We start from the raw sequence: 25,940 nt of genomic DNA on the forward strand, positions 1-25,940 counted from the left end.
GTTTTGCTTGAATAAGGGTAAGAGAAGACCAAAATGGCCCTCAAGAGAGAAGAAATTTCATATATATATATATATATATATAGATATACATGCATGGAGGCAATATCAAGCTAATAATTAATTAATTTCTCCATTTTAAACTAAGCAATTATTTCAAAAAGGTCAAAGTCAGATCACTAGAAAAAGAAAATGGGCATCTCCATATTCATCTAATTCATTGGATTCTCACTGGATCTAAATTTCAACTTGTTTTATGAGAATTCCATTATTGGAATTTTTTTTAGTTTATTAATCGTTTCTTTAGTTTTCTAAGTTTACATTTTGAAAAGGTAGATGTTCGGCATCTTCAGATGTCTGGAATCTCATATGTCCGAAATTTTAAATAACCACGTTTGTTTGGTAAGATATAAAGGTATCTAGAAATATTTTTTATAAACACATTTATTTTGCACGATTTATTGAAGGGAATATTGTAAATTTATGTAATGTTACAGAAACGTCCTTAGTGGTCGTCATATAATTTATATGTTAAATTTAATATTATTTGAATACATATAAAATTGTACTTTTATTAATTTAATATTATATTTTTATATCAATTTTAGTTTATGTTTGGTAACTATTGGAAGAGTAAAAATAAACAAAATATTGCACCTTAGATTTGAATTAAAAACAAATTAAGATATTATAGCATTGACTGATATTTATTTTATATCTAGATGTAGCATATAAATAAAATTATATTTAGATATTTATCAATGAATTAGTGCATACATTTATTTTTAAAATAAGATAAAATAAATTAGAAATAAATATTATTGATGAAAAAATATTATAGAACAAAAACGACGAGGGACAAAATTGTCAAAATAAGATGAACTCAACACGAGAATCTTAGAAACCCATGTTACAGAAGGACATCTAAAATTGCTCAGATGCCTCCTATATGGACATTCTAGGATGTTCGGGCATCTAAGAATGTCCGAAAATCCAACATTCCTATTAAACAAACACGGGCATTTGGATGACCATCCCATGGGAATCTGAGATTCACATGAAACAAACGACCCTTAGTGTTATTCTCTAGTTTGTTAGGTTGGAGAGGAACAATAGATGCTTCATGAACACTCACACGTCTATAATTCATCTCTAGGATAAACATCAAAACTGCAACTTCTTCTCAGTTTTCAAAATATCGCTTCTTTTGTTATTATGATATCTCTGCTCTTTATTTAAACTGAAGAGCTTTCTTACAGTCTCTTCATACGCATGCTTTCTATGAAATGGTGTTTCTTTTCCAATTTTTTTTTTCTTTTCAAAAGGTTGTTCTTGGTTGTTGAAATTTGATAAAGAATTCAAAAGGGTTTTGTGGAAGTAAAAATTTAAACAAAGAAATGGGTAGTAAATAAAAGCACTAAAACAGAAATAAACAACAAAATATAATGTAAATTTAAATATTATTTGGGTCCCATATTTTAACTTTGGTTTATTTTGATCTCTGTACTCTCAATTTTTGTTCATTTAGTCCATGTACTTTCAAAATGTCCGTTTCGGTCATTTATTTTTTAAAAAGCTACCATTTGGGATCACTATTTACAAAATTTTACACAAATTGATCTAAATAAATTAAATGATACTTTTAGAAAATATAAATACCAAAATAAATGTTTTAAAAGCACAGAGATCAAAATAATCTAAATTACAAGATTAAAAGAGTATTTAAATCAATATTTTGTATTCTCTCACACATATATAGGGGACTTTGGTAATAGTTTTGCTAGGTAATGTGATCAAGTCTCCAATATATTGATCATTATTAACAATATGTAATGAGAAGAAAACAAGATAGCTTATATTATTTGAATTTCTTAATTTCCTCATGCTCAATTATTATATTTATATTGGCTCCTTTTGATACTATGATAAGGTGTGTAGAAGATTAGGGTGAAATTATCTTTTTCAAATTATTTTTTAAAGATGTATTTTTTTTTTATCTTCATTGCCAAACTTTGGATTCAATTTGGAGATTTTTTACCATTAGTTTAATATGATTTTTGTTAGTACAACAAATGTAAGGATGAAATATTGAATTTTCGACTTCTAGAAAATGAGCAAAACGTCTCCATCGTGAGACATGCCCATGTTGACGGTTTTAATGATTTAAGATTTAAATATATAAACAAGTTTATGTAACTTATATTTAATAATTTATGATTTCATATTTAATTTACAAAGTAAGTTTCACATATCCATACATACACACATTCAAATGAAGTAATATTAATTAATATTAATTGGTAACTAATTTCTACCCACACCCATTACTGGGTAAAGATACGATTTCACGATTACATAAAATACAAAAATGAAAGAATGAGTAGTTTGAAACTTGAAATATTGAGTGGAGTTGCTTTTTTCTTTCTTTCCATTTTTAGAATGATAGTCCAAATTGTTTTACTTGAATAAAAGAAGGGAATTTTTTCAGTAAAAAGAAAATGAGTTTATATACATACACGTATATATATTTTTCAAAAAAATTAAAACAAAATTATATAATATTTTTTAACAAAAAGAATAAAAAAAAACCTAGATATTCGAGAATATAGTAAACTCGTCTAAATAAACCTGAACATAGTTCAAGTGCTTAAGATACTTATCTTCTACTAAAAGATCACTTGAGTATAGGTTAACAAAAGTAATATTTATAAATTTAATTTTAAAACACAAAATATTAGTAAATTTAATAATTTCAGATCCAAAATTCCACATATATTTGTTCTAGATTGGAAAAAGAACAAGTATTAAATTTAGGGATGCAGAATCATGATGGGGCAGACTGAAAAATGGGTAAGGGATCAAAGAAATTTATATAAATAATTAAGAAGGTTAGCACATGTTTTGCAGATAAGATTTCAAAGCTGATGATGCTTTGATTATGGCAGATTTTTAGGTAATTAAGACTTATAAATAAATTATAATGAGAACTTTCCAAGACTTTTCTTTTGCATATTTTGAGATTCTTCTCTCTTTGTTATTATATAATTAATGTCAAATGGGTTTGGGATTTGGCTAATTATGTGCCATATGGAACCCAGCTAGTGGCTAGTGTGGCTTGATTCTTGTGTTTCATGATTAACATTGAATACCACACACATGCACATGTTTCTTTTTCCTTAAATAACCTTTTAACGATACAAACAACATTCGACCCTCCTAACCGAACGTAGCTCAACTAGTAAAAGTGTTATACTTACTTCTCCAAAGGTAGAATTGAACTAAAAAATAAGAAATGTGAAAGATAACATATCTCTATTTTCTTCACAATGTTATTCATGGACATTGACAAGGTCCTTCCAATTAGTAGTACCTGATTAAGATGGTATAACGTTAAGAGAGAAGTTCAAACGAAGAAAGATTTACGGTGGATGATACATTAGAAACTCAAAGATGAGGAAAGACGTAGTAAGTGATGCTTTGGAGATTTAAAAATAAACGTAGATATTCTTGAAGAGGTCAACCGTTCAAAATGTTCTTGAATCCATGGATAGGAAAGAGACAACCCGATGAATTGTCACATCTTAGTAGACAAAAGGAAAGCAACTCCTACAGTAACAACAAGAGAAATGAGATGATATTATCCATTTTAAACCTAAACCTCACATGAATTTGCTTTGAATATTTACTAGAGAGGTCTCAGAGATTTAATGTTATCGTTTACTCATATACCATGAATTTTTATGTCTTACAACCGATGTAAGACTATTTACTCACATCTTTAATAAAAATAAAAAATAAAAAATTATTACAAACCTGAGCATAACCCAACTAGTTAAGACATCTATTTCCAACTAAAAGGTTGTGAGTTCAAATCCCCACATTCACGTATTGTTCTAAAAAACCAGAATTTCATGTCAGGGGGACACGAATGCATATAAACGTAACTTTAACTTAGTAATGTGTATCAATTTGCACTACCTTACACTTGGATAAGTGTGGTGATTTTCATCAGTGTCGCAAATTTTATCCTTTAATAGATTTTCATTTGAAAATTTGTTGGAAATAATATTCTCATGCGTCAAATGTGTTAGAAAAAATATATTTTTAATGAAAAAAATTGATAGGATTTAGACAAAAATGATATTATAGTTGTTTTTTAAAATTCAAATTTATAAGTTTTCGCAGAGTTATTTAATGGTAGATTTTGTATATTAATCAAACTTGATTCGAGAAACTTGATTTTTATAAATTAGTGAGTTTCTTTTTAATAGAGGGATTTATCAATGTTTAAGATTATGAATTAAAATTTATTAAAAAAATTATATTTCATAATATAAATAAAATTACACATATATTGTTAAAAAAACTTAATTAGACATAATAAAAGTTAAAATGATTTATTTTAATGCCTAAAAAATTGATTTATTTTAAATAAAAAAATATGTTTTTAAAAAATATTTAAAAAAAAACTAAAATAGGACAACAATAAAAATATATTAAACAAACTAACTAAGAGTCGATCACAGGACCGGGGAAAGTTAAAGTAAATGGAGGGAGAAACTACTACACCAAATGTAGCTTAGTGATCACAACGTACTATATTTTATCTATTTTAAATTTAGGGGTGCATGCTCTTGTTTGTGTTAATGTCGAATCCATCGATAGATAAAAATGTCGATGAAAATATCGACATGTTGACAGGTATTTACGCCGGTCCATCAAAACTATTTTGGTACTCCTCACTCCTGGAAAGTAAAAACGAATATTTACACATCGGTGGAAATGCTTTGAATCCACATTTTTCAAATGGCAATAAATTGGCACAGTAAGATGCTGAAAGATTTTTTCATCTTTCCGACAACATTCTAATTCAATGAACATAATAATGCAATAAAAGCTTTCTTTTTTCTTTATTTTTTTCCTTAATAATCCGAGAATATATTTGTGATCATAGAATTCATGTGATGAACCAAAACCCCTCTTTTGAAAACCACAATTTAGGACATGTCTGATAACTCTCTATTACTTTTTTTCTTCTATGTTTCTTTTGTAAATAAAAAAAATATAATTATGTTCGGTAATTGTTTCTTGTTTTTTTAATAAATAAGAAAACATAAATACGTTTGGTAACAATTTCTTGTACTCCTCCTCTGAAATTTTAAATTAAAAAGGTAAATTTTTATATAAAAACTAATTTTTTATTTAAATATTTCATTTTTATGTTATATATTTTTTAATATATAATATGCATTAAAATAATGATTTTACCTATGTTTTAGAAAAAACTTGGGAAGAAAACACAAGAAACTTGATTGTGTTGTTTTTAAAATCTCTACGTAATTTTGAAAACATTTCTTAACAATGATAAACGAGAAATTGAAACAGTTATTGAACACTTATATTTCTCAAAAATTGAAAACGAAAAATAAGAAATATGAACGTTACCAAAACAGACTCTAAGATTGATAGCTCGATCCTCCGCTCCGTATTTATGGATTTAGTACAATGCAACTTGAAAACTTGAATATTCTTCCCCATTGAGATTCCAAAGACTCTAGGCCAAGGAAAGAGATAGCAATATATATCAAATTAAAAAAGCACATTTTGCAGCAAAATGGACAGTGGCTAAGTAATGGAAGTGGTCACCCACTTTGAAAAAAAAGTTTGTTTTGTTTATTTTATTTTATTTTCATAACAAAGACAAAATGGTTATTTCACTTTCTCCTTTGGCATCTTCTAGTTTTTGTTGATTTGAATATGCCTTATTAGATTCTCACTCTTTCTTATCTCTATCCTTCTTTTTTGTGCACAAATGTCACTTACAACTTTTTCTTTTTCTTTTTTCTCTTTTTTGCCCTTTTTCTTTTTTCCCATTTCCATTTTGAACTTATCTTTTGTCACTTTTGGAGCTTAGATATATTTTGATTAAACAATGTAAGGTATGCTTTGTGGCCTAACTCATTTCTTTAATTAGAATCGCTCTAGATGAGTTAAGAATGGATATTTAACCGATTCGAAAATCAAATCCAAACTTAATCCATATTGTTTTGTAGAATCGAATCTACCATGTTACGCGTAGTGAGGATAACATTATTGTCATGTGTGCAGGTTTTTTCTTGTGTATGTATTTGGGTCACCTGATGCGGAATCAAGTGGTCCAATTAACTAATACATTTCTATATGCAGAACTCTCGTTTTAGATAATGATATGAACTATTTGACTATTTCAAATGAGCTTTATGGTTCTGCTATGTACTTCTTGAATTGAAGTTATTTCATGGACCATAGGACTTTGACAAGAAGCTCTTGATGTCAAATTGAAAAATATTCACAAATTTTCCTATTTTGTTCAAATTGAATGAAATTTGATGAATTGAAATGGTATCCAATTTACCTAATTTCTTAATTTGGCCATTTGATTTATGTACTATAAATAGGGCAACTGAAAAGAAACTTCTAAAAAGGCCTTATAACTAATTTGTATAACTAAATTGTTACCAATTTGAAAATATAACGAATAAACGGTCAATGCTCGTTTGATAACGTTCCCGTTCGTTTTTTTTAAGAAATTTATGTATTTTACAATTAACTTTATTTCTTGTTTCTCCTTTTTTAGGAACATTCTCACAATTATACAGAAATTTTGGAAACAGTCAAAACAAAACAAGTTTCTCTTTTCTTGTTCCTATTTCCAATTTGTTCCAAAAAGAATATTTTATCATACTTGAATTGTTGGAGGTTGGAACCATGCAATACATTTTTCTTCATTAGAAATAAAGAAACAGGAACGTTATTAAACAGATCCTAAATCATTAGTTCCGTGAAAGTATAGGGACAAGAGTATTTCTTTTAACCTATAATATACTTTAGAAAATGCTTTTAAAACCATGGTCAAATTTTGAAAATTAGGAGGAAAAAAAAAGGAATAAGAAAGAGCCTTCTTTCAAAAGCGAGAGTTTGCATTTTTTTTTTTGTTTAGACTTCAAAATTGTTTTAACAAACCTAAGAAATATTGTAGAAGAACAAAATAAGTATACAAATTTAACTTTTAAATACCACGAACCTAAAAGTAAAATTTGTTATTAAACAAGATATAAAATAGTATTTTTTTAATTTAGCGAAGAATTCATAAATATTTTAAAAATTGAACTACTAAGCAAAGAAATTATCGATGAAGAAACTTATTTTTTAAAAACAAAGTACGAAAGAAATAATAATAAATTACCTCTTTTTTCATAGCCATACATAAATTTGAATAAAGTGGAAAAGAGTGAAAGAGATTTAGATGATAATTCAAAATGACTCATCCTAGCTTCATCCATTTGCTTAAGCATCTAATTCTTGTTCTCAATTATTATTTCTGAAGCCATAAGGAAAGGTTCTTATAACCCATGGATAGATGGCAATCATCGACTCGTTTATCGTGATCTTGAACTTTTTTCTTTAGTTCAACAGTACGTAGGGTGGAGATTCGAACCTAGAATATTGTAGTCGATAATGTATACCATAATCAATTTTTTTAATACAATAACTTGTGGAGGTAGAGATTCGAATTAACGATCTTTTGATCAAAGTTGAACTAAACTAAGGCTAGTTATATACCTTAATTAATTGAGCTACTCATATTGAACTGTTATTGTTTATAATTATCGTGCAGTTTAAATAATGCTATTTTGGGTAGATGATATAGTTATTGAAGTATTATATATCATAATTTATATATTAATAAAACTCTATAACTGTGATTTGAAAATCAAATTGAAATTTGTTACAAAAGTCAATTTTATTATTCACTTTTTCTTATTAAATATATCTATCTTTTAAGTATATTCATGTTAGAGAGTTTTTCAATCAAAACCCTAATGCAAAAGGAAATGGAATAACACACTAATAATTAACAGGTTTAAGGAAAATTACACTAGGTAGAAAAATTCTTTTATGTATTTCAAAATATGTAATATGTTTATTAAATTTTCAAATATAACAAATTTTTCACTTATATCAGTAGTATATCGGATACTCATATATCCGTAGTATATCAGACATTCATATCAGTAGTATATTAGATGTATATCATATACATATACATCAACATTTAAACTCCACCCACTTGAAATATTCATCCAACCCTACTCATAATAAATGATCACACATATCACTATTTTATTCAATTGAAAGAAAAGAGTCGATCTATAATAATATAGGTATATCATTGTACGAGTAGAGTACACCTAAAAACGTTACATCAACATTTAGTTATTCAATTTCAACGACGACGTGATTGAGTAGAAATTTGATTGGAGAAATATTGAAATTTTCAAAAGATTGAGAACGAAATTGGAAAATGATGTGTTAATGATGTACTTAGCGTGGTAAATTATGAATTTAGTACCTTTTAACTTTGATGGTTGTATTTACTCCATCTTAAAATTATAAAAGTTTTCAATTATATATAACACCCTTGAGCTTTTGATTTTTATTCTAATAAATTTTAAGAGTTAATATCATAGTTTTTTCTTTAGTTACCGTTAACACAACAAGATTAAATGTTCACAATAGTTTGCTAATTAGACTAACAAAAGATTATTTAACATGAATAAATGGATGGCCGGACAAGGAGTGAAAATCAAAATATAATTTAATTAAATTAAAATTTTGACCCTTTTTTTTTTCTTCAGTACCACATGTAGAGATGGAAATTCGAATTCACAACTTCTTGGTTGGAAATAAGTGTCAATTTGACTTAATTGATATATTTTTCACGTAAATTCATATGATTCATTAATCAATATGTCTCAGAATGTTATACGCTTATTTTAAAATTTATTTCAGAAAAAAAACCTCTTCACTAATAATCTACGTTAAAATATCTAACAAAACAGAGGAATAAAGAAAAAAAAATTGTGTAAAATTAAGAATAAAATTGAAACTTCCAAAATACTAGGGACAAAATTGATAAATTGAAACTTGCGAAATACTAGGGCAAGCAAATATTTTGTAAATTTATTTGATTTTAGTTTTGTAGAAACTATCGACGCTGCTCACTAGTATTTTACATTTTTTTTTTAATTCAAAGATGAAATATATACAACAATCAAAGTTTGGGAACCTTCTTTTTTTCCGTTTGAGTTTAATAATGGTAGGATGGAAATGAAATCAACAATTTTTTAAATGTTAATATGTGTCTTGTCCACTTAAGTCGGTTCACTACAAACGAATTAGAATAAAGGAATATGAATGAAAATTTTAATTTCCTTCTTAATAATGTTCGTTAAAAATATTAGTAGGACCCACTTCAAGCCATTGACTCAAATTAGGTAATTTCCGTGCTTCTGGTAGAAGTGCATTAGAAAAACAGACTCAGAAAATATTTGAAAGAAATTAGATTCTGATTCCGATTTTCGATTACGTTGGAATGAGCATTCAACTTCTGATATCTTCGGGCAGTTGGCCAAAAAAAGGTTTGGCCACAAGTTCCAGAAACTTAAAAGAAAGTGCCCAACTTTTGAATAAAGAATATTCTATGGTGTTCATTAGTTTAGCCATCAAATCAAAAATACTGACAAAATGCCCTAATTTAATACGTACACGCCTGCAGTCGGTAGATTATGACTTCTTTAATTGCACCATTAATTAAATTCAAGATTTAAATATTATTTTCATCTGATTTAGTCTATATACTTTCATAGTGTTATTTTCGGTTTCTGTATACTTTTTTGTCCCTTCATTTGTCATTTATATTTCATTTATTTTTATCAAAATTTTGACATGACATTTCACTCAATAATCTTTAAACGTAGTTTTAAATTTTTATTAAAAGATTTTCATTTTGTATACAATTTTTTTTTTAATTTAGCAAACAATAACATAAAACGGTTACTTCTTAAGAGTACAGGGACTACATATAAACCTTTTGAATGAATATGGACTGAAATAAGTTAAAGCTTAAAGTATAGTGACAAAAAATATGGAAAAAAGATCGGAAAAAGTGCGTTGGGAATGTTTTCCCGACAGTATACAAGAGGTCGGGAAAAGTCACTTTTCCCGACCCTTGTGGAAAAACCATCGGGAGTGACCTTCCCTGACGCACTTTTTCCGATCCCGGCGCATTTTTTTCTTCGTAAAAAGTTTACTCTCGACGTTTTAAGGGTTTCTTCCGATGGTTTGAAGCGTCAAGAAAAATCTTATTTCTTGTAGCGTAGTATTTAAATTAAATTAAAAATATAAATTTGACTAATTATTATTATTATTATTATTATTATTTACGAAACAATTCTCTTAAAATTTCAATCAAATGGAAAGTACTCGTAATATCTAAATTAGACAAAATTTTAACTACTCGTCCTTGAAAAGGAAGTTGCTCCTTCTCGTCTCTAATAAAATAACTAAAAATGCTGTTTTTTTTTTAAGAAAAATATGCTTTTGGTGGCTGAAGTTTTGAAAAGTTTTAAAACCTACGCTTTAACCCCTAAGGCTTAGGAAATGGTTTCAAATGATCCTTAGGAAGGCTTTTGTTGCTATCAAATTCTAGATTTTGAGAGAATTTGTGTTTATTAAAGTGATCGTAACAACACGAGAGAAGAGATGAAGAGAAAGTAGAGAGCGAATATGAGATTGTCAAATCTTTGACTTCAAAATTACCATTTTGGCTTTCAAATCTTGTAATGGGTGACACCCCTCGTTCTTATCGATTTATATTAGTGGTGTAACATTAAACGTCTTTCTTCTTTTTCTCAATCTCTTAATGTCTCTACAAAATAGTTGACTAGGTCGATGTCATCCTAGAAATAATGTATGATACGTTGCGACATCATTTTTTCATTCTAGCTAGGGACCATTTTCATTTCAAATTTAAGGGGAAGAAAATTTGTTTTGATATTAAACGATTTTCAAATACAAAGTATATATTTTTTTCATATTTATATATCGTCTCGACATACTTTCTTAATATTTTTCCAATTTATTTTGAGTCGGTTTTAGTTTCTTTTATTATTATATTTCTACTAAGATTTTGATGAATTATTGGTTACTTCATTGTAACAATAATCTCCAAAATCAAATAAAATCATATTGTATTGTCAAGAAAGTGACAATTGACAAGAAATTTATTGTTCGTAACAATATAAGGGCATTGATGAATAAAATTGGATGTAGAGTTCACAAGGGGAATAGTCAAACAAAATTACTTACCAATCAATGTGTGTTATATTTCTCACCCACTTGGGTAAGGAAATTATATTTTGCCACATATAATTTTGTTAATGAGATAAATCTAAAATTTAATGATAGGGATGAAAATAGATTTTTAATCCAAAATTTGAGAAAATTATATGGACTAAAATAAAAAATTAAAAAAAAAGTGCAGAATTTAGCAATTAAAATTGGGTGTATCTGATTAAAAAAACATTTTGATTGTTTGTTAACAAATATACAAAAGTTATATATTTTTAATCTAAAAAAAGAGAATTAATTTTGTTTTATTCCTTAGTGTAAATCATGAAATTTTTTACAAAGGTACCTGTACTTTTTTTCTTTTTCTTTTTTTAAGTACAACAAATAGAATGGAGAGGAATTCAAACTCGTAGACTGTTCTTCAGACACAAGTACCAATTATCGTTCAACTAAGCTCATGTTGGCAAAAGTACTTAGTAATTTTATTAATATTGATATATACATAAAAATTACAAGGATTAGGGTATGGTCGATGTCAAGCTTTTTATTTTTAATCATCATTTTGATCCCAATCCTAGTCAATTATGAGAATTATTGTGGCAAAAACTAATCAATGTTCACTCTAGTAGATAAGTTTTTAGTAGCCAAACCAAAGCTTGGCTAGTTAAGGCATGTATCATTGATAAAAAAAATTTAAGGTTCGAATCTCCATTTTTTAATTGAAAAAAAAATTAATATTTAAAATATAGTTCTAAATGGTCACTCATGACCAAGTACGATATCTTATTTATTTAAACAACCAATGTAATTTTTTTTTGTTAAAATTATTAATAAAAAACTTATTTTGGAAAATTCACCTAAAATATATTTTTAATATTGATATATAGTTAAATTGTTGCGATTTAAATTATAGAAGTGATTGAAGTTGATTTTTGGTTCAAGAGGGACTTAATTAACATGTTATATCGAGATTGGATAAGACATCCACAAAAGAGAATACTAAAGGAGATCAAATGAGAAGGACAAGAGATACGTGGAAGCATCTATGTGGTGCGTGGTTTTTTTTGTTTCTTTTAATCCAACATGGGGTGGACATTCAAACTCATGATCTTTTGACTGTAGGTAAGTGTCTTAACCAATTAAACTACATTCGCGTTGACAATACGTAACTTAAAATGTTTTAGTCAAACGAAGAATAATGATTACTCTGCAATTGCCGCCATGTCTAACCTATTAGGGGACGGTGACTTGGCATTTAAGAAATCATATCATTCATCGATTGGTTGAAGGTGAAAAATATCTAAAGAGTGGACAATCCATTTTAGGGCTATTGACCTATCATTTATTGATTGTTCCAAAGAGGGTTGTTGACATTGCTACTTGGGCATGGTAGGGTAGCATTCACATTTAGGACAAACTCTATCACCTATCTTATAGGCCGTTTGATGGCTCATCCTATCTTACTCTGTCCAGGGCAGAGTAATTTTAAAAAAAAAAAATTCTCTACTTTGCCCCTTTTAAATTTTGCAATTTGAAATATTATTATTATTATTATTATTATTATTATAGTATATATATAAATAAGTTAGAATGTAAAATTTGTCTCTCTGTGAAAATTTCTGACTCTATTCCTAGTAAAACGTTTGCCTTATTGAATTAGAAGATATGCTTGGGATCTTGTTGCATGAGTCGTAATCGATAGTTCAGATATATTTATGTAATTAAATCGTCGATTGGTACCACGTGGATGTATATAGAATAGAGATTGCATAAAATAATTTTTAAACAATTAATAATACATACTTTTTTTTTTTGGTAACGTGAAGTCCATCCAACATAACAAGAAGCCAAAGCAACAATAATTAATGGGAGTTGAAATAATTTATTATGTGTTTTAAGGGTGGCAAATATTAATCACATTAAGGTGAGGACCGATCAATTGATAAAAATAAAAACTTGACAGTTCTTTTAGATATTTTTAAAATATAAAAAAAAATTGAAATTTTTTCTCTTATTTATAAAAAAAAATAATCGTAATTTAACCGATAAATACCTAACTATTTTTCATCAAATATTGAATTATATATTCTAGGTGTCATGCATTGGTAGGTGATGGATCGCTTTCTGTTTATGAAAGGATATGCACAACAGTGTATTTCAGATTGTAGCTCGAACTCGGCCTCCGGACCGATCTGAATACTTGGGCAGACCTGCACAAAAAGGTGAGCACTCCGACGATCAAGTCAGTATAGGTCGGATTCCCAGTTTAGTTCGAGGTCAAAAATCATCGTACCTAATCGTGGAGTGAGGTCCTCTACTTATGGGTGGTAGTCCCGCTAATCTCGCGACGGTTACACCTGGTAATCTCGGGACCGACGGTTACACCCGATAATCACGCCGCTGACAGTAGCTCACATCGGCCCCTACCGAGCTTCCCGGTAGGTCGGACCTCGGCCAGGTTCACCTCGGCCCTCATACTTAGCATCTGTCAACGTTTGTGGTGGTGATCTCGGCGGTCCGAACTGGACATGACTCATGAGTCATCTTGGAGTACCAATAGGGGTCCTCCACGTGTCCAGGGTATTCTCATCCCCAAACACTTTCTTTCTCAATTTTTATCATTCAAAGGGAAATTTTTATAAAAAAGAACAAAACAATAAAGGCCAACAACACCAACTTCTCAAGTTTTAGCCTTCTGATTTGTTCCTCAACGTGTCTTCTGACTGAGTCCAACTCGTGCGAGTTGAATTGGTCCCCCTTTTTGTCTCATTGCTTTTCAATTATCCGGTCGCGCCACTTATAAACTCGACTGGTGTAATTCAGAAGACAAGACACCTATCTACGTATTGTTATATTTGAAAAAGAAAAAAAAATTAAAGAACTCGTAAAAATAAATATACGACAACAAAAAAAGTTTCTTGTTTTTTATTTTTGTTTCTAATTTAGTGAGCATAAATAAAAATAGTGTTTTATCATTTTTTAATCCATAGAGACAGAAGATCATGTAATTCTTAAACAAAAATAAGAAATATAAATGTTACTAAATAAACCAACGATCTTTTCTTTGAGTTCAACATGTACGGTCGGGATTCAAACTTTCAACTTTTTAGTTGAAGATACATGTCTTAACAAGTTGAGATATATTCAAGTTGACGCAAAAATATTAGTAGCTATTGTTAGATTAAGTTGATCCATTTTTAAGTTAATAATCAATTTACATAAGTGAATGACTATAATATAAAATAGAAACATATTAGTATTTCAAAAAAAAAAACATATTAGTTATCACTATTTAATTTAACTAATAATTTATAAGCTTTTTTATAAATGATATATTTGTAACTATTTTAAGAAACAGACATATTTATAAATATTTTTAAAAACGAAAGCTTCATAAACATGCCGTAAAACCAATCTTTGAAAATTTATTTCTAGACTATACATCTACTTTTATAAATTAAAATAATTTTCGCATACTAACATAAATAGTTTCAATATAGTATTTTCTTTTAAGAATTACTATTAACTATAGTTGACTTTTTCTAAAATATATTTACCTCAATATTATAATGGTGATACTTATACTGAAATGAATATTCGAATTTACCATTTTTTAATTAGAGATATGTTATTTTCTTGTAAAAAAATATAGTTATACTTTTACTTTATGATATAACAGTTGACTTACATGATTCATAATTAATTTAGGTAGTAATTTATATCATTATGGTTAGTCTAGATATTTATTGACAATAATTAGTACAATTATGATAACTATTATTATTTTTTCCTTTTTTTTTTTGCCATTTTTTGTAATGATTTTGTAATTCTTATTTTCTTTAACATATCATTTCAATTATACTACAGTCACATAATTGTAAACAAACTCTCTTTTGCCTTTTATTTTTAAATCATAATTTTAGTTTCTTTTTCATCATGCTTTTTTGGACTTCTTGAGACTCAAATACCATTGATCTTTGATTAAGAATTAGGTTTAGACTTTCATTTAAAAGTAATCTTTAAATTTAATTTCGTTATTCTGTTGGGGCACAAATTTTCTTATAAAATAATTCCATTTCAAATTTTCTTATATATATATTTTCGTTATTCTTTTGTTTCAAATTTGTCTGAATCTTGTTTTTAGTTTTTCTATTCATTTGTTTTTGGTTTCACCTTTTTCAATAAAAATAAATAAATAAATAAAATTGCGTTTAGCAGTTTTTTTTAATCGTTTCTTGTTTCTCCATTTTAAATTTTAAAAACAAAATTACATGAAAAATAATTTTTAAAATTTTTATATTATATTATGGTTTTTATAAGTTAAAAATGATAAAATAATGCTTTTATCTCTAATTTTTAAAGAAAATTTTGAGAAAATAAAAACTTAATTTTGTTGTTTCCAAATTTTTTATACAATTTTAGAGGGAAATAGAAACAGCTCTCGTTAAAATTTAGGTGAGAAACAAACTCTCTTTTTGTGATTCTCTTTTCAAATCATGATTTTATTTTTCGTTTTAATCATGCCAGTTTAAAATCAAATAAAACATATGGTGTTTGATAATTATTTTTATTTTTTATTAAAAAATTAGAAAACATGTTTCTTGTTACAATTTTAAATTTAAAAATAAAATAAAAGTTTTATATGAAAACTAATTTTTAAAATTAAATATTTTTTAAAAAATTTCTATATTTAACTTTTTTTATATATTTACTGTAATTTTATAAGTCAAAAATTATATTTCGAAAGAAATTAGAAACAAAAGAAGAAGAAAAAATTTTGATTTGGTTGTTTTCAAGATTTTTACACTATTTTAGAAATTTTTCTTAAAATTGAAAGTTTACAAGAAAGCGTTAAGTTAAAAATGAGGTGGAAACAAACTCTCTTTTGCCTTCTCTTTTCAAATCATAGTTTTAATTTCCTTTTAATCAATGCTTGTTTAGACTTTTTTAAACTCAAATCAATCAAAGACCATTTTTCTTTAATTATTAATTATTTTAAGACTTTTTTATTTAAAAAAATTCCCAGAAATCATTTCAATCTAATTTCGTTCATCTGTATATATGATATTTTGCAGAAAAGCATCAAATTTTCTTATGAAACAATCCCATCTCAAAGTACAGTAGCTAAAAAAATTAGGTCGAAATCAGATGAACAGTGCCTAATCTAAAGATTATATATAAAAGAAAAACAAATACAGCAAAGTGTCTAATCACAAAATACATCAAATCCAACAGAAAAAAGGGGGAAAAGAAAAAAAAGGAAGCTTTTGCTTTTGATTTTGATTTGATCCATTAAGAAGAAGCACCCACCAAGATTCAAACGTTTGTTTTGTGTTTGGTGTTTTATTTTTCATTTTTTTTGCACCTTTTTTTCCTTAAATGCGGCCTTCAAACTCTACAGTGAGTGTTGAGTGAGGCAATTTGCTTTTGGAGGGGTCGGTTTTCTTTGGTGGGTTCATAACTTTTCTCCAATCGTGCTTCCTGAGCTCACCACTCAAATTCCCTCTTTAATCTTCCAAGTGGAGAAGAAGATAATTGTTATTGTTCCTCCACAGTTTTCATTTCACACCCTAAAAATCCTCTCAAAATATCGCCCCCATTACTTAGTAGCTCTGTTTTTCTGTTTTTCTTTTTTTTCTTTTTCCAATTCAAGCTTCTACTCTTCTTCTTTCTTGTGTTCTTCATCAACCATCTTCCTGTTTTTGGTTCTTGATTTGTCCGAGCCTTCTTCATTGTTGGGTCCGCCATTAAAGATACGTTACCTGTTTGGTTTTATTTTGAATTTGGCGAACTCGGGAGGGCGTTTAGCCATCTGGGTCGTCTTCATTCCGCTTTAATTTTAATGGGTTTCGAGTCCTTTGAAACTCTGATTTAGCCATTGATGGATCTGGAGAGTGCTATTGGGCGCCACCCACTCAAGGTACAACGCGTGGCACTCTAATATCTCCATCTTCCTCTTCTTCTTCTTCTTCTTCTTCTTCTTCTTCTTCTGTTGATTTCGAATTTTAATCACTTCTGTTTGCAGAAAGATTCATGGAGAGCGGTTTTAACTTTGGCTTACCAGAGCTTGGGGGTAGTTTATGGCGATTTGAGCACTTCCCTTTGTATGTCTACAAAAGCACTTTCGCTGAGGATATTCAACACTCTGAAACCAACGAGGAGATTTATGGGGTTCTTTCTTTTGTCTTCTGGACCCTCACTCTCATTCCTCTGATTAAGTATGTTTTTATTGTGCTTCGAGCTGATGATAATGGCGAAGGGGGAACTTTCGCCTTATACTCATTGCTCTGCCGCCATGCCCGAGTTAGCTCCCTGCCCAATTGCCAGCTCGCAGATGAGGAACTCTCTGAATATACAAAAGATGGGGTCGATTTAACCACCAAGAACACTTGTGGATCGAGATTGAAATCGACATTAGAGAAGCACAGAGTGTTACAGAGGGTTTTGCTGGTTCTAGCTCTGATTGGGGCATGTATGGTGATTGGAGATGGAGTTCTTACACCTGCAATTTCTGGTATTGGGGATTCTTAATTTTGTTCTGTTTTTACAGATTTTTTTGTGGTTTTGGAGTTTGAATTGATGGAACTTGATTGTTTTGGGGGGCTTTCCATGGCAGTTTTCTCTGCGGTTTCTGGGCTGGAGCTTTCCATGGCTAAAGAGCACCATCGTTGTAAGCTTCTCTGCTACCAATTTGCTTGATGAATCTTCATGGAAAAAATTGATCAACCCAGAAGGTTTCTTTTGGTTTTCTGAACAATCTTTTGTAGAAAGAAGATGAATGGTTCTTCTTCTTCTTCTTTTTCAATGGTTCTCTTAATTAGTTTTGGTCTAAATCCTATTTTTGGTCCTTAAACGGTAAAAATTAATCATTTTAATTTCCAAAAAGGTAACATTTGGTTCTTATCATATTATTTTGCCACCTAAAATTTGCTTACCGATACTCATTTTTAGCCTATACGATTTGGAAACATTCTCAAGTTAAACAACGGTAGTATACATACTTGAAGCTGTATTATTAATTTGTTAAAATCAAAACAAAGGTAAAATACCAAGTCAGTTACTTTTTTCATTGAGAAAAAAGTTAGGTACAAAAGTAGAGCTTTTGAAAGTTTAAAGACCAAAATGAAACAAACCCAAAAGTTCAAGGGCCAAAAGAGATATTTTGAAGGTTCAGAGACCAAAATGGGATTTAAAACCATTAGTTTTATTAGCAACGTGAAGAGAAGTCTGGGCACAATTTCTGGTAGTCAATATTTTGAGGTTGTGCTTCTTTTTACTTTTTTCATTTTTTTATTTTTTTATTCTCCTTTGTCTGCTGACTGCTTGTATAGAGGCTTTAGAAAATTTAAAATGTTTCCTTCTTTAGCTATACAAATCTGAGGAGCTTTTTGTTATAATTGTTTATTATTATAATGCAAACACTTGAAATAGTGGATGAGCATGGGATTCATAGTTCAATTATTACATTACATGAATTATTGTGGGTCTCTACTTATATGATTGATATACAAACACCTCAGTTTCAATCATAGTCAAATCACTATCATGTGAAGTAAAGAAGAAAAGCAAAGAGATAAAAAAGGGGTTAAATTAATACTTTTACTGAAAGTGTTTGAACTTTTTTGATGTTATTTGGCTTGCTGCTTTAGGATTAAGACCATGAGAATAAAATAAAATACAGTGCAATCAGCTATAGGCTTGATTTTGGACTAAAACTCTTGAACAAGTCAGTGCAATCATTCATCTCTTGGTCAAACTATTTGCCTTCTAAGTCACCATTGAAATTTCCATATCACCCGACTTCGACTAGCTCTTTTACTATCGTAGTAATGTTGATCAGGAAGTAACATCGTTCTGGTAGCGGGTTTTTATCGAGCATCCATTATTGTTGATGGGTCCTTTTAACTTGTACTAGTAAACTTTTCTTTTCTGATCGTGAGTTGCTGTTGTCTGCTAACAGTGACATTAGAAAATAATTACTAATTTGGCCTTGACAAGCTATTCGGTTTCATTACTTACTGTGTCCTCGGGATGTTTGTTAAAACAACTTTGTTTGCATTTTGAAAGCTTTTCTGCCATACTCAGATTCTGCATCGACAGTGTCGAAACCGTATCAGAGTTGTTATAATACTAAATGACTGTTATTATTCTGCATTGCCCTTTTCTCTTGCTAAATCTATGCTTGTTTATCTTATTAGGCAGAATAGAGTTGTTTGAACAACATGCTTTTGCTTTTGGCCATCATATGAATAGCATCTTCTTGTTTCTCCATAGTACTAGACGAAACGAACAAATGAATACAGTAGAAATCAGTCCTTTGGTTCGAGTATATAAGTGCATCATGTTAGACACTGTTTGCTATATTTTGCGGTCTCCTCTGGTTAATGAGGGACCTATCAGTATTCACTCATCATGCCAGTAAACTATGAAAGTTATAATAGTTGGTGTTTAGGCGCTGTTTGATAACCTTCTTTTTTCTTGTTTTATGTAGATATTGAAGTCCCAGTTGCGTGTGTCATATTGGTATTCCTGTTTGCGATTCAACATTACGGAACCCATCGAGTTGGATTTTTGTTTGCACCAGTTGTAATTACCTGGCTCCTGTGTATTAGTGCCATAGGCCTGTACAATATATTCTACTGGAATCCCCAAGTTTACCAAGCACTCTCCCCATATTACATGTACAAATTTTTGAAGAAGACCCAAAGGGGAGGTTGGATGGCCCTCGGCGGGATCCTGCTATGTATGACAGGTAATCCATCTTCTTTTTCATCTTCTCCCCTTTTTATTCTTGTCCTTTTAAGTTATCTGAAGTTGCCTGTCTGATATTCAGGTTCGGAAGCAATGTTTGCTGATCTCGGGCACTTCTCGCAGCTATCTATCAAGGTATTTCTTTTTCAATCAGCTGAAACTTTGCATCTTTGTCGTCTATAAAATTCATTCAAGCTATTGACCTCCCCTCTCCCGCTCCCTCCAATATTTACGAGGGTCGAGGCTAGCACTAGCTTGTGCACACCTCGACTAATCTCATGAGATAAGTGTCAACTATTAGCCATATGTATTTGTAGATTTCATATTCTGTTTGAAGCGCAAGAGATACAAAGGAGTTGAAAATTCATCTTCTTACAGAAATTTGTTCTACTGCAGATTGCTTTCTCTTTTGTGGTTTATCCATCTTTGGTCCTGGCATACATGGGACAAGCTGCTTATCTTTCTCAACATCACAGCGTGGAAACCGACTATCGAATCGGATTTTATGTGTCTGTCCCTGGTAGGTGTACAAATTTGTTGGTGCATTGGAGACAAGTTATATATTTAACTGTCAAAGGAATTCAACCGTTATCTTTATGTTTCAGAGAAAATAAGATGGCCCGTTCTTGTGATCGCCATTTTAGCCGCGGTGGTAGGAAGTCAAGCTGTCATTACCGGAACTTTCTCGATAATAAAACAGTGCTCTGCCTTAGGTTGCTTTCCGAGGGTCAAAATTGTACATACCTCCTCAAAGATCCACGGTCAGATTTATATACCGGAGATCAATTGGACGTTGATGCTCTTATGCTTGGCTATTACTGGTGGCTTTCGAGACACGAAACGAATGGGCAATGCATCAGGTATAATTTCCACTTGAATGACTTTCTTCATTTTTCTAGTCATTCAGGTTTAGATTTTTGTTTTTGTTGTAACTGCTAATCTAGTTGACTTGGGGAAAACTGTCTTTCTTTGAAGTTATTTTTATCTCATTGAGTCTACAGGGAATAGAAAATTTACTACTCTAAACCACATATACTCCTCCAAACTCCTACTTTCTCCTCCAAACTCCTACTTTCGACCAAGTTGATTGTGATATATATAAAGTCTACCATCCCCCGACCTTGCTTAGATTTGCGGTTATGGTGTTTCGGTTATTTTACTTGGTAAGACTGATCGTTGTGTCGAATTTATTGCAGGCTTAGCAGTTATAACTGTTATGTTGGTGACCACATGCCTAATGTCTGTAGTCATCATCTTGTGCTGGCACAAAAGTTTTCTCTTTGCCATTGCCTTCATACTTGTTTTCGGCTCCATTGAATCACTCTACTTCTCAGCATCCCTCATCAAGTTTCGAGAAGGGGCTTGGGTTCCCATCGCACTTTCGCTCATCTTCCTAATAGTCATGTACGTATGGCATTACGGAACACGCAAGAAATACGAATTCGACGTTCAAAACAAAGTTTCGATCAACTGGCTCCTTGGCCTAGGTCCCAGCTTAGGCATTGTTCGAGTACGTGGAATCGGCCTCATATACACCGAGCTTGTGACAGGAATCCCCGCCATCTTCTCCCACTTTGTAACAAACCTCCCCGCCTTCCACCAGGTCCTAGTCTTCCTCTGTGTCAAATCCGTCCCAGTCCCACACGTCAGACCTGGAGAGAGATTCCTAGTAGGAAGAGTCGGGCCAAAAGAGTATCGTCTCTACCGTTGCATAGCACGGTACGGCTACCGCGACATCCACAAGGACGACATGGAGTTCGAGAAGGACCTGATGTGCAGTATCGCAGAGTTCATCCGATCCGAGAAGCAAGAAACCAACGTCAAACTAGAAGATCTAGAAGAGAGCGAGAAAATGACAGTGGTGGGGACATCTTCAACACAAGTAGATGGAGTGAGAATGTGCGAGGATGAAGGAGAAACCGCGGAGACATCAGAGCTCAGGGAGATAAAATCTCCGCAAAAGGTGAGGAAAAGAGTGAGGTTCGTCGTACCAGAGAGCCCGCGAATGGAAGTAGAGGCAAGGAGGGAGCTTCAAGAGCTAATGGAGGCAAGAGAGGCAGGAATGGCTTTCATAATGGGGCATTCATATGTGAAGGCAAAGAGGGGATCAGGTTGGGTGAAGAAAGTGGTGATAAATTATGGGTATGATTTTTTGAGGAGGAACTCAAGAGGGCCAAGTTATGCTTGGAGTGTGCCTCATGCTTCTACTTTAGAAGTGGGGATGATCTACCAAGTTTGATTTTCTTTTTTGGTTAACTTCCACTTTGTGCATTCTCTAGTCTCTCATTGTATATAATAAAAGCATTTTTGCCCAAGCTTTGATCTTTCTGTAATTTTACAACTTGCTTCCTCCCAAACTCTACACATCCACCCAATGAAAGGAATTAAAAGGCCTTTTTTTATTTCTCCTTCTTGATTAGAATATTAAATTTTCGTCAACATTTCTTAATATATCTTTGGGTTTGACATTGATACGAAGGATAAATTGACATTTTTATATAAGTGCAAAAAAAATACAAAGTAAAGAAAATAAACAAAATATCACTAATATGAAGATAATAGTGATGCTAATTATTTTTAGTTTATTTAAAAATTTTCAAATGTTTATTTGTAATTTTTTTTTTTTTGGTATAATGGTAGGGATTAAAAGTCACAATTTTTTAGTTGGACATATGGTTTGAGATGTATGTCAACTACCGCTGAACTATATACTCGCTTTGACGTATTTTATTGAATAGTTAAATTTTAATATTTAAAGAAAGTGGTATATTTAATTCAGGTTAACAAAATACTTTTGGTCCTTACTTTTTTCATTAAAGTTATAATTTAGTCCATTAGTTTAATTCATATACTTTTTAAGTTTACAACAATTTAATATTAAACTTTGATATGTAACGGTTTAGTCTCTACAGTTTATATTTTGTAACAATTTAATCTTTACCATGAAAAATCTTATCTAAGTGAAATATTAATTTTTAGTAGATAATGATTTAGTCTTTATTGTTTATAAATACATTTAGTCTATAACTCTTTGAGTAATTGATAATGTCCTAACAATATTTTTAATAAATCTTTACTAATTTAAACTATAAGGATTAAAATGGTACAAACTAATGAAAGTACATGGCTCAAATGTTACATACCGAAATTTAGGAACTAAATTGTTATTTCAAAGTATAAAAATCAAATGTATTTTTAACCATTAATTTAAAAATAGATTAAATAAAGATTTTGAATGACTAGCGATAGATAATGGGGGCAATTGCAGGAATTGCCAAATTTAATAACCCGTTTTAAAAAATGGTCAAACGTATTGCAATAATGGCTAAATGGTTTTCTGAAAAAATGTTCAGACAAATATACCTTTGTAACAAAATTAGGTATATATGCATAGTTGTAGGGATTTAAGATTTTTACGAATAACAAAAACAAAATATTAGGGAATCAACCCTATCTAATAAAAAAAATAAATCAGATTAAAATAATTATCTTAAATCTAATTTAAAATTACTAATAAAGTAAATTTAAAAATAATTGATAAGATTGTGTTGGGTAGATCTTAAAATTTACTCATCTTTAATATAAGATTTAAAAAAGAAGGGTATTAAATATTATTAGGGAGGAATATGGTTTAAAAAAAAATAAAGGTTTTTTAAAAATCAACATTAATTCGAAGAGAACTAAAAAAAACAAGAGAGTAAATATTATTAAAATTGATAATATTGTGTTGGGGTAGATTTTAAAATTTACTCATCTTTGATATAAGATTTACAAAATCAGAGAGTAAATATTATTAGGGAGGAATATTTTTATTGTTTTTAAAAAAATCAACACTAAAAAAATACATTACCTTCCTCAATTTGTAGAGGGTAGAGCCGCCCACATCCTTCGACGCCGCTGCTCCAATCAGCATCCTTCAAGCAGTGTTTCTATCCTACTATAGAAGGAGACAAACTCATAAAGAAATATTTGAATATGCTTATAACGTCGATCTCATGAGCTGTATACATTTCTGCATGATAATTACTAGTAAATCTACACATACACACCAAATTGAAGAATCAGTAAAAAATATACTGTGATGATAACGTTTGATATATATACATATATACAACAGATCTACAGTATCAATACATATATATACGTTACCTGAATTTTTCTCGATCAACCTTGATGCACACAACGGAATGAGCGCGTACGACTCTTCGGCTGACCCCATAATTGATTCCAATGCCTTCTCTTTACCTCTCCAAGCTTTGTAATATTAGCACCATGGTTCTTTCAAGTGTAATTAATAATATCTCGAGCAGTTATTTTTCATGTCCATGATTGTTTTCACACACTAACTAACCATCATTCTTTACAACATCAATAGAACAACTATGTTCCTCCACATATTTCCTAATAACCCATATTTTGCCATCTAAGTAATGAGAAGAACGGAGGTACTAATTGCACTTTAAAACCAACTGTTTTTTGTTGGATTTTACTGTTTTGAACTGAAAACTACATTTTAAGGCTACAAAGTAAACTGTCTTCTTCAATTCTTCCTTGTTTAGAAAAGCACAATCTTTTTTCAGTACAAAGTTGGACGGGAAACCATGAATTTGACTCGGATCCATTAATATGAGTTCCTTGCATTTATGGTGGGATGTCTGTACTGATGTCTCACCTCCATTCATGGGGTCAATGGGAGTGTTTACAACAATACTATCTAGTGTGGAGTGCACTTGTGTAGAACTCTCATGGCTAGGGTAAATTTCGATATTTACATTCGTCGGAAATAGTTTCCCACTTCCATATATGGAGTCAATATGGGTATCCACAGTATCAACGACAATGCAGTACTTTGTCTCCAACTCATTCGACAACATAGTTAAAAACCATGAGACATCTTTATCTTTAGCTAGTCTTATAATAAGAGACTTGTGACTATCATTCTTGACCAATGATATGCATAAAACTTTTTCACCTTCTGTTAAATGAATATTCTTCCTAATGTCTTCGATAAGTTACAACAACGTACCATCCTTCCAGATTAACATTTGAGAGATGTTGAAATTGTTGTATCCATTTTTTTCATTCCACGTACCACTATATAAAATTGTGATTACTACATTTACCATTGTTACAAAGAAAGGAGCTAAAAGAAGAAGATACAGTAGAATGGCACAAAGATGAGTAATTTTGTACCTAGTCCCATATATTAATGTTGATACTGAAGCTCTAATTTCCTGTTATCATTTTTATTAAGTAATTTTTTTGTTTGAGATGTATAAGATCAAATGTTTGAATGGTGACCAAATATTTATGATTTAATATTTAAAAAATATATATATATTTGTATTTTATTGGTTTTTGTTTTTGTTTTTCAATAATTAACTTCTCGGTGTATGTGTACATACATATACATATATTAGTTTTAAAATTTAGCTAAAATCTTCTTAAAACTTAGCCATGATTAAAAAACCTATTTACTTCCCGGAAAAAAAAATACAAAACAAGCAACATACATAATCACTAAAAATGTGTTTTAATCTCATTTTAGCCCATGAAATTTCATAGGTTTTTAACTCTTGTTGTTATCGAACGTTTGAAATGTCTGTTTTTAGTTTATAAATTTTTAATAATTAAATATTTTGGTTCATAATGTTATTTGGGACTTGCATGATAACACTAGGTCTGGTCTAAATAATAGTAGATTACTTAGTCGCATGATAAAAAATTTTACAAAAACAGCACAAATATAAGAATTTGTATGTGATCGATATATGTGTATTAGTAATGTATTTTATATAGATATATCCGTTGTATACTTTATCAATGATACAAAAATAATATAATAGTGATATGTCTTTAGAATGATACAGAAATAGTATATTAATGATATATTTTATATTAAGTTTATCAATGATATACTTTATCTCATAAATGATATATTAGTGGTAGTTAATTTACCAACCTGAACAAAACTCAATTGATTAAGATATATATCATTGACCAAAAGGTCATTCTTTGAA

At 30.0% G+C, this 25,940-nt stretch overlaps 1 protein-coding gene and 1 long non-coding RNA gene across 3 annotated transcripts; one reads left to right on the forward strand and one right to left on the reverse strand.

The window, feature by feature from the left end:
* Window positions 1-3,143: 3,143 nt before the first annotated feature.
* On the reverse strand, window positions 3,144-5,592 carry LOC148209523 (uncharacterized). The gene is made up of 2 exons (XR_015793177.1): window positions 5,443-5,592; window positions 3,144-3,603 (listed from the first exon to the last, which is right to left on the reverse strand). It is a non-coding gene; the product is annotated as an uncharacterized LOC148209523 (long non-coding RNA).
* Window positions 5,593-16,385: 10,793 nt separating this feature from the next.
* LOC148209524 (potassium transporter 6-like) lies at window positions 16,386-22,322 on the forward strand. Of its 2 annotated transcripts, XM_088127437.1 has the most exons (8): window positions 16,386-17,089; window positions 17,195-17,683; window positions 17,786-17,839; window positions 19,661-19,921; window positions 20,003-20,055; window positions 20,317-20,440; window positions 20,526-20,780; window positions 21,117-22,322. In XM_088127437.1, the coding sequence occupies exons 2-8, from the start codon at window positions 17,203-17,205 to the stop codon at window positions 22,157-22,159; spliced, it is 2,271 nt and encodes a 756-aa protein (XP_087983563.1). In that variant the 5' UTR covers window positions 16,386-17,089; window positions 17,195-17,202; the 3' UTR covers window positions 22,160-22,322. The 2 variants fall into 2 exon arrangements, with proteins under 2 accessions (XP_087983563.1, XP_087983565.1); XM_088127439.1 differs by lacking the exon at window positions 16,386-17,089 and having other exon boundaries at window positions 17,519-17,683; window positions 17,786-17,903.
* Window positions 22,323-25,940: the final 3,618 nt, after the last annotated feature.

The sequence above is a fragment of the Momordica charantia genome, assembly GCF_013281855.1.
Source record: "Momordica charantia cultivar OHB3-1 chromosome 8 unlocalized genomic scaffold, Mcharantia_2.0 BLBB01000008.1, whole genome shotgun sequence".
Lineage (NCBI taxonomy): Eukaryota > Viridiplantae > Streptophyta > Magnoliopsida > Cucurbitales > Cucurbitaceae > Momordica > Momordica charantia.

Coding starts and splice junctions, on each gene's coding strand:
- LOC148209524 (XM_088127437.1), top strand. CDS start 17,203: ATGGAGAGCGGTTTTAACTTTGGCTTACCAGAGCTTGGGGGTAGTTTA. Junction 17,684..17,785: donor TCTTACACCTGCAATTTCTG/GTATTGGGGATT, acceptor TTTCCATGGCAG/TTTTCTCTGCGGTTTCTGGG. Junction 20,056..20,316: donor TCTCGCAGCTATCTATCAAG/GTATTTCTTTTT, acceptor GTTCTACTGCAG/ATTGCTTTCTCTTTTGTGGT.